At 42.2% G+C, this 14,513-nt stretch overlaps 1 protein-coding gene across 4 annotated transcripts in view; it reads right to left on the bottom strand.

The window, feature by feature from the left end:
* The window catches only part of DGKH (diacylglycerol kinase eta), a 374,433-nt gene that overhangs the window by 53,519 nt on the left and 306,401 nt on the right, over positions 1-14,513 (bottom strand). For all 4 annotated transcript variants that reach the window (XM_069758220.1, XM_069758222.1, XM_069758219.1 and 1 more), the window contains 3 exons: positions 12,112-12,240; positions 10,154-10,288; positions 5,034-5,151 (listed from right to left, as the gene is read on the bottom strand). In XM_069758220.1, coding sequence (XP_069614321.1) covers positions 5,034-5,151; positions 10,154-10,288; positions 12,112-12,240 — 382 coding nt within the window. The remainder of the gene's footprint in view (positions 1-5,033; positions 5,152-10,153; positions 10,289-12,111; positions 12,241-14,513) is intronic.

Genomic DNA, 14,513 nt, shown 5'->3' with positions numbered 1-14,513 from the left:
GGCATATTTTAATATGGAGCATCTTATGGGGCCATCATAAACTTTATGAAGCATTATATGGGGCTCCTGATTCAATATGGATTTTCAAAAATACTTAACCTACTGATGTCTCAATTCATTTTACTTTTATTGGTATCTATTTTTACTTTTGACATTTACCGGTAGCTGCTGCATTTTCCACCCTAAACTTATACTCGAGTCATTAAGTTTTCCCAGTTTTTTGTGGCAAAATTAGGGGTGGTCGGCTTATACTCGAGTATATACGGTACTTTATAATTATTCTATTTAAATTTAAACACCAGCAAATATTTTATAAATAACAGTCAATCTGAACCCACATAAAAGTAATGTAAAGCATGGTGGAGAGAGACACAGCCTGACATTCTCATGAGACAAAATGTAGATTTCATTAAACAATGCATCTAAGCTGCAGTCCGTAATCACAAGTCCCATGCAAATGGACTTACTTATAAGTCCACAGCAGCATATCTAATGCAATGAGGTATTTTATATACATATACACATACAGACATATATACACACACATATACATACATATACAAATACATACATACACACAGTGGAGAAAATAAGTATTTGATACACTGCTGATTTTGCAAGTATTCCCACCTACAAAGAATGGAGAGGTAATTTTTTTTATCATAGGTACACTTCAACGGTGAGAGACAGAATTAAAAAAAAAAAAAAATCTGGAAGATCACATTGTATGATTTTTACATAATTAATTTGCATTTTATTGCACAAAATATGGTAAGTATTTGATACAATAGAAAAACAGAACTTAATATTTTGTACAGAAACCCTTGTCTGCAAATTACAAAGGTCTGACGTTTCCTGTAGTTCTTGACCAAGTTTGCTCACACTGCAGCAGGGATTTTGGCCCCCTCCTCCATACAGATCTTCTCCAGATCTTTCAGGTTTGGGGAAGCTGCTGGGCAATATTGAGTTTCAGCTCACTTCAAAGACTTTCTATTGGGTTCAGGTCTGAAGACTGACTGGGCCACTCCAGGACCTTGAATTGCTTCTTACGGAGCCAAACCTTAGCTGCCCTGGCTGTGTGTTTTGGGTCATTGTCATGCTGGAAGACCCAGCCACGACCCATCTTCAATGCTCTGAGGTAAGGAGGTTGTTGGCCAAAATCTTCGGATATTTGACCCCATCCATCCGCTTTTCAATACTGTTCAGTTATCCTGTGCCCTTTTCACAAAAGCACCCCTAAAGTATGAGGTTTCCCCCACCATCATTCATGATTAGGATGGTGTGCTAGGGGTTGTACTCCTCCTTCCTCTTCCTCCAAACACGGCGAGTGGAGTGGATACCAAAAAGTTATTTTTTTTGTGTCATCTGACCACATGACCTTCTGCCATGCCTCCTCTGGATTATTCAGATGGTCATTGGCAAACTTCAAATAGGCCTGGACATGTGCTTGCGTGAGCAGGGGGACCCTGCAGCATTTTAATCCATGGCGGCATAGTGTGTTACTAAGGCCGGGGTCACGCATGCGAGTGTAATGTGAGAAACTGGCGCAAGTCTCTCACATCAATACCCGGCACTGCCGCCGGCACTCGGGACCAGAGTGTGCGGCTGCATGTATTTCTATGCAGCTTATGCAAATTGTCTCTTCAGAGAGGAAGAGAACTAGAACTCTAGTGCCACCTATTGGAAGTAGCAATCCTACAAGTCAATGTTGATCCTTTAACGAGCCATGTCACATGACTTAGGATAATAGCCAAACCAGAATCTCAATTTGCAGACACTGTGCTTCGGGGTACTGCCCCTCGTTAGTGCAAAGTGGAGATCTGGATTAGCTGTGTGATAGTCTTCTGACCGATATCCAAGAAGTATTGTTTCTCCTAGTGGAGATCGACATGTTAAGCATGCCGAGATGAGGAGACTTAAAGCCGCAATGCCCCTCTGGGAAATATGCTAATTATGCAAATTATCTCTTCAAAGAGGAAGAGAACTAGAACTCTAGTGCCTCCTATTGGAAGTACCAATCCTACAAGTCAATGTTGACCCTTTAACGAGCCTTGTCACATGACTTAGGATAATAGCCAAACCATAATCTCAGTTTGCAGACACTGTGTTTTGAGGTACTGCCCCTCGTCTGCAAAGTGGAGATCTGGCTTAGCTGTGTGAAAGGCGACCGACCGATATCCAAGAAGTATTGTTTCTCCTTGTGGAGATTGACATGCTAAGCATGCTGAGATGAGGAGACTTAAAGCCGCAATGCTCCTCTGGGAAATATGCTAATTATGCAAATTGTCTCTTAAGAGAGGAGGAGAACTAGAACTTTAGTGCCATCTATTGGAAATAGCAATCCTACAAGTCAATGTTGACCCTTGTCCCATGACGTAGGATAATAGCAAAACCAGAATCTCAATTTGCAGACAATGTGTTTTAAGGTACTGCCCCTCGTCAATGCAAAATAGAGATCTGGCTTGGCTGTAATCTATGCAGCTGAGCGCTCCGATCCCGAGTGTCGGCAGCAGTGCCGGGTAGGGTTGAGCGACCTTTGCTTTTATAGGATCGGGTCGGGTTTCACGAAACCCGACTTTTTCAAAAGTCGGGTCAAGTGAAATCGGCCGATCCTATAAAAAAGTCGGGGTCGGGGTCGGCCGAAACGCGAAACCCAATGCAGTGCATTGGGTTTCCATGGTTCCCAGGGTCTGAAGGAGCGGAAACTCTCCTTCAGGCCCTGCGATCCATATTTTAGTGTAAAATAAAGAATTAAAATAAAAAATATCGCAATACTTACCCTCTGACGCGCCCTGGTACTAACCGGCAGCCTTTCTTCCTTAGAAACAGCCTTCCAAGACCTTGCGGTGACGTCGCGGCTTCTGATTGGTCGCGCGGCGGTCACATGGGCGGCCGCGCGACCAATCACAAGCCGCGACGTCACCGCAACGTCACCGAAGGTCCGTCCTAAGAATCAGCGCTTCCAGGACCTTCGGTGACGTCGCGGTGACGTCGCGGCTTGTGATTGGTCGCGCGGCCGCCCATGTGACCACCGCGCGACCAATCAGAAGCCGCGACGTCACCGCAAGGTCTTGGAAGGCTGATTCTAAGGAAGAAAGGCTGCCGGTTAGTACCAGGGCGCGTCAGAGGGTAAGTATTGCGATATTTTTTATTTTAATTCTTTATTTTACACTTAAATCTGAATTCCGATACCAATTCCCGATATCTTAAACATATCGGGAATCGGTATCGGAATTCCGATTCCAGATTCAAAAGATCGCCGACTTCATGGCCGACCCCACACTGGGGTCGGGTCGGGTTTCATGAAACCTGACCTTGCCAAAAGTCGGCGACTTTTGAAATATTTCGACCCGTTTCGCTCAACCCTAGTGCCGGGTATTGATGCAAGTGCAATGTGAGAAACTCGCGCGAGTCTCTCACAATTGTGACCCCGGCCTAATGGAAAGGTTTGAAACTGTCATCCCAGCTTTCTTCAGGTCATTGACCAGGTCCTCCCGAGTAGTTCTGGGCTGATTCCTGACCTTTTCTCAAAATCATCCTTACCCCACGAGGCGAGAACTTGTATGGAGCCCCAGACCTTACAGTCATCTCGTGTTTCTTCCATTTTATAATAATTGTGCCAATAGTTGTTGCCTTCTCACCAAGCTACTTGCCTATTATCCTGTAGACCATCCCAGCTTTGTGTAGGTCTAAAATTCTGCCACTGGTGTCCTTAGACAGCTCTTTGGTTTTGGCCATGGTAGAGAGGTTGGAGTGTGATTGATTGAGTGTGTGGACAGCTGTCTTTTACACAATTAAGAAGTTCAAACAGGAGCACTTATTACAGGTAATGAGTGCAGAGTAGGAGGGTTTTTTAAATAAAAACAAACAGGTCTGTGAGAGACAGAATTCTTGCTGGTTGGTAGGTGATGAAATACTTACTTCATGGAATGAAGTGCAATTTAATTATTTTAAAAATCATACATTGTGATTTTCTGGATTTTTTTTTTATATTGGGTCTCTCACAGGTGAAGTGTACCTACGATAAAAATTACAGACCTCTCGATTCTTTGTACATGTAAAACTTGCAAAATCGACAGTGTATCAAATACTTCTTTTCCCCACTGTACGTACGCATGTACATGCATATATATATATATATATATATATATATATCCATACATACACACATTCACATATACTGTACATATACACACTTGTTTGTTTGCATATTGCGACCGCAATACTATGTGACCGTCTGTAATCATTAACAGGACATGTCTGTGCATTTTCAGTTATATTTATATAAGTTTTTCAACACATGGAAGGTGTGCTCTAATAACTGAGAACGCACAGACATTAACCATAACATAAGGTCACATACTATTGAAGTAGGACCTCATAGTGTTTGATGTAGCTCTCAATACTATGAGCATACATTACAGTTGTAAATGTAGTATTGTACTATGTACTGCCACAATACAGCAAAACATAACCAGCAATACTCAGCAGTGCAGTCAGAACCTGCAGCATCAGTTAGGCCTCCTTTACATGTCCGTGTTTCCAGTACTCGTGGTATTAGTCTGCTTGCTTTCATGGAGACCACGTGTACCCTTTATAACCTATGCTGCTGTGTATGTGTCTGTGTGTTTGCACGGGCCACGTGTCTGTGCAAACAACATGGAGACATGTCCATTTTTACTTACCAGCAGTAAGGATGAAAAGTGCCAATACAAATCTATGGGTCCATGTAAAACACGTGTGTTATCTGTGTGCCATCCGTGCTTACCATTGAGAAGTATAGGAGAAGCTTTGAAATTGATTTTTCATAAACCATACCAGAAAAAAACAGATGGGACACTGATCCAAAACACTGATGACACCGGCACCAGTTATTACACGGACGTGTGAAGGAGCCTAAAGCTGATAAATCAAGCACAGACAACATTCATTAATAGACTACTGTACCAAAACACAACTCCCATATGGACATTGGAGGGGTCTATGTTCCTAGCGCTAATGGCTCTTTTTATAGTGCAATAAATATTACTTACAATGAGTCTAATTCTGGATCAATAAAAGGTGAAGCACCAATTGCATCCATATTTGCCAATAACATTTTGTTAATAATTGAGCTTCCAGCAATGGAAGCTGCCAATCCGGCTCTTAAACCTGTGAAATATAAGATAAGAAATATGTGGATCTGAAGATATATTAATACTGATAGATACTTAATACTGATAGATACCTAGAAGTGTACAGACCTGATACACTTAAAGGGAATCTGTCAGTAGGATCAACCATTCTAAGCAGTTTATATTGGCATGTAAGTCATAGACAGCTGATACATTGATATCTGAAATCTGAAGTTCTATTCTAGAGAAATCCACATTTTTCTTATATATAAATGAGCTGTTCCAGAGTATAATCCGGACACTGACCTGCATGAGAATCTACCTCCCGAGCTTATTGTAAATGATACGGGGCATTACCAAACTGATGTGTAATGGCCGCTCTCTGCTCTCCTGTTCTCACTGCAGAGCTGTGTGTGATTATACTCGACATATCTGTAGGTTCTCTCAGCTTCCATCTCACAGACAGACAGTCCTGCAATACAGCAGAGCTGTGAGAGTGGCAGCAAATGTGTTTGTAAGGAGATAAAGTTCAGTTCCACTGCTCTGTGTTAGTTACATGTCTCCCACTGGTAACACCCCTTTTATTCATACTCTCTGGAGGCAGATCAGTGTCCAACCTATAGCCCTGAAAAACTCATTTACAGATAAAACAATGGATTTCTCTGGAATAAGATCACATATATCAACGTATCATTTTATTCAGGTTCCGTTGACATACATGCCCATACAGATGGCTCAGGAGGGTAGATTCTCCTGAAAGATTCCCTTAACACACACACAATTCCAATTTTGGGGGCAAGGATTTTCATCTGAATGCCCTAAATGCATATTACAGTAATTTTTTTCTGGGTTTCAGACTACTATGGTAACAGCGTAGATTTGTCAAACAATACAGAATATGTGCTTCTTGTTATTCGGTCATTGTCTCTATGGAAGGAGTAATATACAGTATTTTTCGGACTATAAGACGCACTGTTTTCCTCTAAAAATTTGGAGGAAAATGGGGGGGGTGTCTTACGGTCCAGATGTACCTGATGTGAATGGGGATGTGGTGGAGTGGCAGCAGTGGAGCAGTGGGTCACACAAGGCAAAAGCCAGCGCTGCGGCTAACCCCGATGCCGCTGCTAAAGAGGAATAAATATTCATTGCTCCCCGCACCCATAATCCCGCCATCTCTATGCACTGTAGCTGGCGTTGTGATGTGGGAGGGAATATTGGCATGGGGAGCAGTGAATATGCATTTCATTTTAATAACAGACACACTGTTAGCTGCAGCCACTGACTCCTGCAGCTGCTGGTCGATCACTTGTGCCTGCTAATAGAGAAAAAAAAAAAAGAATATTCACTGCTCCCCACTTCCATGGGCATGGGAAGCAATGAATATTAATTTACTTTTAACAGTGAAACAGTAGTAGTAGCCACAGGCTTCCCACATGTAATGCGCCATGGAATAAATGGCGCTATAAAAATGTATAATAATAATAATAATAAAATAAAAGGTAGCACACCGTTTGTAGTGAAAAAGAGCTTATTTAATCAGCCCAGAGAGTGACGTTCCGGTCCCAACAGGAACCTTTCTCAAGCCTGTTGTGACCGAAACGTCGCTTTCTGGGCTGATTAAATAAGCTCTTTTTCACTACAAATGGTGTGCTGCCTCCATCTTTTCTTTTTTATAATTGAGGCAAATACCACATGTGTGTATGTGTGTGTGTGTGTGTATATAACATCATGCTTTCCCCCGTACCGGAAGTCCACTGCCTCAGAGTAACCTTAGACTCTGCCCTGTCCTTCAAACCGCACATCCAAGCTCTTTCCACCTCCTGTCACCTCCAGCTCAAAAATATCTCCTCAACCGTCAATCTACTAAAATGAGTGTGCATGCCCTCATCATCTCCCGCCTTGACTACTGCAACATTCTTTTCTGTGGCCTCCCTGCTAACAGCCTTGCACCTCTCCAGTCAATCCTTAAAGGGACTCTGTCACCTGAATTTGGAGGGAACAATCTTCAGCCATAGGGGCGGGGTTTTCGGGTGTTTGATTCACCCTTTCCTTACCCGCTGGCTGCAATATTGGATTGAAGTTCATTCTCTGTCCTCCGTAGTACATGCCTGCACAAGGCAATCTTGCCTTGCGCAGGCGTGTACTATGGAGGACAGAGAATGAACTTCAATCCAATATTGCAGCCAGCATGCAGCCGACGGGTAAGGAAAGGGTGAATCAAACACCCGAAAATCCCGCCTCTATGGCTGAAGATTGCTCACTCCAAATCCAGGTGATAGAGTCCCTTTAACTCTGCTGCCCGACTAATTCATCTCTCTCCTCGCTACTCCTCTGCTTCCCCCCTCTGCAAATCTCTTCACTGGCTCCCATTCCCTCAGCGTATCCAGTTCAAATTACTAATACTGACCTACAAAGCCATCCATAACCTGTCTTCTCCATATATCTCTAAACTAATCTCCCGATATCTTCCATCACGTAATCTCCGGTCCTCCCAAGACATCCTTCTCTCCTCCACACTTATTCGCTCCTCATCCAATCTCCTACAAGACTTCTCCCGAATATCCCCCATCCTCTGGAATTTTTTGCCCCAACACATCAGACTATCAACCACATTCGGATCCTTCAGACGGAACATGAAAATCCATCTCTTCAGGAAAGCCTACATCCTGCACTGACCCTGCTGCCTCCTCATCACTACCGAAGCTACCGCCTCACCAAGACCGGAGCTCCTGCAACCCTCAACCTACTGAATCCATCCCCATAATCCCGTAGAATGTAAGCACGCAAGGGCAGGGTCGTCACCCCTCTGTATCAGTCTCTCATTGTTAGTTTGTTTAGTGATATCTGTAACTTGTATGTAACCCATTCTCATGTACAGCATCATGGAATCAATGGTGCTATATAAATAAATAATAATATTATATATATACACTAGATTGTGGCCCGATTCTAACGCATAGGGTATTCTAGAATATGCATGTCCACGTAGCATATTGCCCAGCCACGTAGTATATTGCCCAGCCACGTAGTATATTGCCCAGTGACGTAGTATATTGCCCAGTGACGTAGTATATTGGCCAGTGACGTAGTATATTGCCCAGTGACGTAGTATATTGCCCAGCGACGTAGTATATTGCCCAGTGACGTAGTATATTGCCCAGTGACGTAGTATATTGGCCAGTTACGTAGTATATTGCCCAGTGACTTAGTATATTGCCCAGTGACGTAGTATATTGCCCAGCTACGTAGTATATTGCCCAGCCAGGTTTGTCACAGGTGAAAAAATAAAAAATAAACATATATTCACCTTTCCGAGGGAGCCCTTGTAGTCCACGGCAGCTTCCGGTCCCAGGGTTGGTATTAGCGCAGGACCTGTGATGACGTCGCGGTCACATGACCGTGACGTCATGGCAGGTCCTTCTGCCACCGGAACCTGCAACGGAAGATGGCGGCCGGCGCGAGCTGCTACGGAGGGTGAGTATAGCAGGTTTTTTTTTTGTTTGTTTGGGTTTTTTTAACATTACATTTTTTACTATTGATACCGCATAGGCAGCGTCAATAGTAAAAAGTTGGGGACACACAGGGTTAATAGCGGCGGTAACGGAGTGCGTTACCCGCGGCATAACGCGGTCCGTTACCGCCGGCATTAACCCTGTGTTAGCGGTGACCGGAGGGGAGTATGCGGGTGACAGGCACTGACTGCGGGGAGTAAGGAGCGGCCATTTTTTTCCAGACCATGCCTGTCGCTGATTGGTCGCGGCAGCCATGACAGGCAGCTGGCGAGACCAATCAGCGAATGAATAACCATGACAGACAGAAGGACAGACGGAAGTGACCCTTAGACAATTATATAGTAGATATATATATATTAAACAAAAAGGGAAATAGCACAAAAGATGTAAAAAAGAGGGCTTTAATGCCCTGTGGCGTGGCAATATTTCGGATAAAACAAATCCTTTCTCAAGCAATGAATCAAGCAGTGCTACAGACATATATAGGGTGCACATGTCATTAATGAATTAATTAGCATAAAATTTCGAACATGATTTGTGAAGACCTAATCACCGTATTACATAGATTGAAGTGCTAAGTGCAAATATACAAAATCTTTCATAAAATATCTTATACATGTATAGTGATATATAGTGTACAAAGTACTTAATATTGCAAATACCATGTAATTAATTAAATAGTTGCAGGTGTTGCACGCCAAAAGGACTGAAAACACACTCAGGATGGGGAATATTAGTACAGAATTGACCACTTTTTTTGCCTAATTTTATTTTTTTATTTAACCTCCTCTAAAACCTAGGTGCATCTTATGTAAGGTGCGTCTTAGGGTACATGCACAAGGTACGTATTGGTGTGCGGATTTTTCCGCACAGATTCAGAAAAATCCGCAGGTAAAATGCCCTGCGTTTTACCTGTGGATTATCTGTGGATTTACCACAGTTTTTGTGTAGATTTCACATGCGTTTATACACCTGCGGATTCCTATTATGGAATAGGTGTAAAACGCTGCGGAATCCGCACAAAGAATTGACATGTTGCGGAAAATAAACAGCAGCTTTTCCGCATTGTGCACTGCTGACTTGGTTTTCCATAGGTCTACACGGTACTGTAAACCGCATGGAAAACTGCCGCGAATCCCCAGCATCAAATCCGCTACGGATCCGCAACCAAATCCGCTGCGGATCCGCAGCCAATTCCGCAACATGTGCACATAGCCTAATAGTCCGAAAAATACAGTATGTAGATCCCCCTTCCTCTATAGGGCTCTCGTGATCCATTGGTGGTAGCAGAATAAGAAAGCATGGCTGTCATTACTGATTGTCTAGTGGTTTATAGTGTCCTGTTCAAACAGGATATAACAGACTGAAATATCATAGAGCTCTACACATTATTCTAATGGAACAACTGGCATAAACCTCATCCTAATCATTTTCCGGCTTTATGCACAGAAATACATAGACTTACAGATTAATATATGAAAGTAAATAAGACAGAACTACAACATTCAGCAGGTTGCAGATTATTACCTGGGCAGATAATTCTAGTGTTTAACACAGGGAGATTTTCCTTACTGGATCCCAATGGGGGACTGGAGAAGGAGCCACTTTGGGACTGAGCACTACGACTTGCACGTCTGTCTGGAGAACGTGGAGCAACTTTTACTGTTGGATAAAGAAATAGACCCTCTGTTACGAGTGTACAGAAATATAAACTTTTCCCACCACAGAATACACAGAAATTTCAAAACAATGAATAACATACTAAGACTAAGGAGAAGAAATATTTTTGAGTGCAAAAAGAAAAAAAAAAAATCAGAATGCATTGCACACGTCAATTATATAATTGGGCACTTGACCATGTAATAAGGAATTACATTACCATCTATGGCAAAATAACGGATATCTTGCTATTGTGACGGCTGCAACTCGAAACCTGTTACCTCCATGTAGCTTTTTCGTAAGGTTCAGTTTTACATTTACATAGTAAATATTTGTTAGGCCCTTGGCTGCCATATATAATAGTTGGCATCTCTAACCACATAGAGAAAATATGACCGGATGCCAAAAAGAGCCTTATCTTTGAATCACTTAGGTGCTCGCTATAGTGCTCAGGGTGAAAGGGGTTAACAGTTATCTAGGATTTCTGATATTGGTATGGTGACCGCACTTCAGCCTGCAACATTAGTACACCTAAATGTTGCATTAAAACACTATGGTCATTTCCATACATAAATCAGACACCGCATAACGGCATAAAAGTACAAACAAGATGAGATGATTTTTAATTTTTTTTTTTAATTTTTGAGAAACAACTGCCATTTTATATTTTAATTAGAGAACTGCTCCCATACGTTCTGAAATACTTGTACATCAGAAAATAATTTTATTTTCAAAAAAGCAATTTTTATTTTATATTATTTTCTAGTCTGCCAGAACTTTTTTTTTCCATCATTGATTAGCATTGTGTAAATGAATGTGAGAGGCTGAAGAATGAAGCTTCAAATTGAAAAAATCAAATTTGGCTCAACTCAAAATAATATATTGTCCCCTGTAACAAGGTGAATGTTACATCACACAGAACTATGTACAGAGACAGTGATCACTCGCCTATTACATATAAAGCTTTTACAAAATAAAAAAAAAAAGATCCACAAAAAGGGGCCGTTCTGGTGGTATAGACAACATGGCTGCAGAATGACAAATACACATTGTGCAGAAGGAATCGAGCACTTAGAAGATAATACATCGTTTTACGAGACGTCTATATTTCAATGTTTTGCGATCAGAGTAAAAATAAAACATTAAAGAGGACACTGAATTGATCATTCATTTGCGTTGTAACCTTTGTACTACACCGTCACTCGGGATCTGGAAGTGACATTTTTTGCCTCATCTGTACTCCGTGACAAAACAAGCGTACTATGTATAACAGCTGCTCTTTATTATGACAGATGGGACTCCTGGGGCTAGGCTACATTAAAAATAACCTTTTGCTGTTCATGCTCTGATACAAAAACCAACAGAGTCCCAATAAGTGAAAATGATGTCTTGTCGCAGGTACCCAACTTGATGTTTCATTACTCCTCTTGGAGCAACAGCTCGTGCTGCCAGCTCTTACATGTACAAATACATATATGGGTCCTGCTTTATACACCTCCCAGCTCGGAAATAAGTGACGCTGCTCTTCCACCATCTCATAAGTGGAGCAAAGACAAAAAAGGTCAGCAGTACTGGGATTGTGCGCCAAGATCACAGAGGAAGAAGATGAAAGCCGTATACTCAAAGAAATGGGTTACAGGACTCAGATGAATAGTTCTAATGAAACATTTGGAAAGTACATCGCTCTGTTCTACAAATGACATTTTACAGGACATGAAGAAGCAGAGAATCTTCATGGAGTCAGTCGCCTGCTTCTGAGCCAACTTCCAAACTAGCTGGTGAAAGCAATAATAATTCCTTTGAACAGTGCTCACATTAGTCCATACCTGATAGAGGATCCAGATCCTTTGTGTCTTCGTCTTTTTCTTCTTCCTTTGAATCCTCTAATTCTTTCCTGTACTGTTCTGCAGCCTGGTTCTCTTGCTCTTCAGTGTGGGCGTTCTGCTCATCCACCACTACCACACAGAGATCCATTTTATTACACTTCACATACAGAGCATGCACAAGAACATACACACAAGCTGAGCTGAGCAAAGACTGGGTCAGATTTATAAGAGACTGGCATTTCATATTCCTGTCTAAAAAAAAGTTCAGGGAAGGGAATTGCAAAATACAAAATCAGCAAGGGATCAAATACCTACTTCCTTCACTATGTATATACAGTATATATATATATATATATATACACACACACACACACAGTATATATTTATAGTGAAGGAAGGAAGTATTTGATCCCTTGCTGATTTTGTAAGTTTTCCCACTGACCAAGATATGGACAGCCTATAATTTTCAGGGTAGGTTAATTTTAACATTGAGAGAATATCAAAAATAAAATCCAGAAAATCACATTGTATAAATTAAATACATTTATTTGCATTTTGCAGTGAGAAATAAGAATTTGATCCCCTACCAACCATTAAGAGTTCTGGCTCCTACAGACTAGTTAGAGGTTCCTAATAAACTTGTTGCCTGCATGAAAGGCAGCTGTCGTACATAGTCACCTTTATAAAAAAAACTCCTGTCCACAGACTCAATTGATCAGTCAGACTCTAACCTCTACAACATGGGCAAGACCAAAGAGCTGTATAAGGATGTCAGGGACAAGATCATAAACCGGCACAACACTGGAATGAGCTACAAAACCATAAGTAAGATGCTGGGTGAGAAGGAGACAACTGTTGGTGCAATTATAAGAAAATGGAAGAAATACAAAATGACTGTCGATCGACATGGATCTTTGGCAGCATGCAAAATCTCACATTGTGGAGTATCCTTGATCATGAGAGGATGAGGAAAATGGCGGTGAGCTCAGGAGGACATGGCCGGGATCACTGGCCCGCTTTACCTCAATGAGGCACGGGTGGGCCAGAACAGGTCCCGAGTCCGGAGGAGACGGGAGCAGCGCAAGATGTGGAGGAAGGCATAGCCAACGACCACCACTTCCTGGTTAAAGCACAGGTATGCCACAGTCACCGGCCACGTAGCATAGAACAACCTCTCCATGCCCCATGGGGGACAGGAAAGACACTGGCGATTTGGAGGTAGGAGGGGCCTTTAAACCTCTTTGTGCTTCCTGTCCCCCATTAGGGAATGGAGACATCCTTCTATGCTGTCGTGGAAGGTTCCTAGAAACCGTCTAAGTCTAATTCTATTTTTTTTTTTCACATTAATGTACACGCTGCACCCCATCTTGACTGAAAAAACAGAAATGTAGAAGAGACACAAAATTGTGGCAAGGCACAGATCTGGCAAAGGTTACAACAGAATTACTGCAGTACTCAAGGTTCCTAAGAGCACAGTGGCCTCCATAATCCTTAAATGGAAGAAGTATGGGACCACCAGAAGTCTTCCTAGACCTGGCCGTCCAGCCAAACAGAGCTATCGTGGGAAAAGAGCCTTGATGAGAGAGGTAAAGAAGAACCCCAAGATCCCTGTGGCTGAGCTCCAGTGATGCAGTAGGGAGATGGGAGAAAGTTCCACAAAGTCAACTATCACTGCAGCCCTCCACCAGTCGGGCCTTTATGGCAGAGTGGCCCAACGGAAGCCTCTCCTCAGTGCAAGACATATGACAGCCCGCATAGAGTTTGCTAAAAAACACATGAAGGACTCCAAGACTATGAGAAATAAGATTCTCTGGTCTGATGAGACAAAGATAGACCTTTTTGGTTCACCTTCCAACAAGACAATGACCATAAGCACACAGTTAAAATAACAAAGGAGTGGCTTCAGTGCAACTCTGTCACCATTCTTGACTGGCCCAGCCAGAGCCCTGACCTAAACCCAATTGAGCATCTTTGAGCATCTCTGGAGAGACCTGAAAATGGCTGTCCACCAACGTTCACCATCTAACCTGACGGAACTAGAGAGGATCTGCAAGGAAGAATGGCAGAGGATACCCAAATCCAGGTGTGAAAAACTTGTTGCATCATTCCCAAGACGACTCATGGCTGTACTAGCTCAAAAGGGAGCTTCTACTCACTACTGAGCAAAGGGTCTGAATACTAATGACCATGTTATAGTTCAGTTTTTCTTTTTTAATACATTTGCAAAAATTACTACATTTCTGGTTTTTCAGTCAAGATGGGGGGCAGAGTGTACATTAATGAGAAAAAAAATGAACTTTTTTGAATTTACCAAATGAATGCAATGAAACAAAGAGAGAAAAATTTAAAAGGTGTCTGAATACTTTTCGTACCCACTGTACACATGTTTTTCTCAATATCTG

This window comes from Ranitomeya imitator, chromosome 3 (genome assembly GCF_032444005.1).
Source record: "Ranitomeya imitator isolate aRanImi1 chromosome 3, aRanImi1.pri, whole genome shotgun sequence".
NCBI lineage: Eukaryota > Metazoa > Chordata > Amphibia > Anura > Dendrobatidae > Ranitomeya > Ranitomeya imitator.
This window is presented reverse-complemented; position numbering and strand designations above follow the sequence as displayed.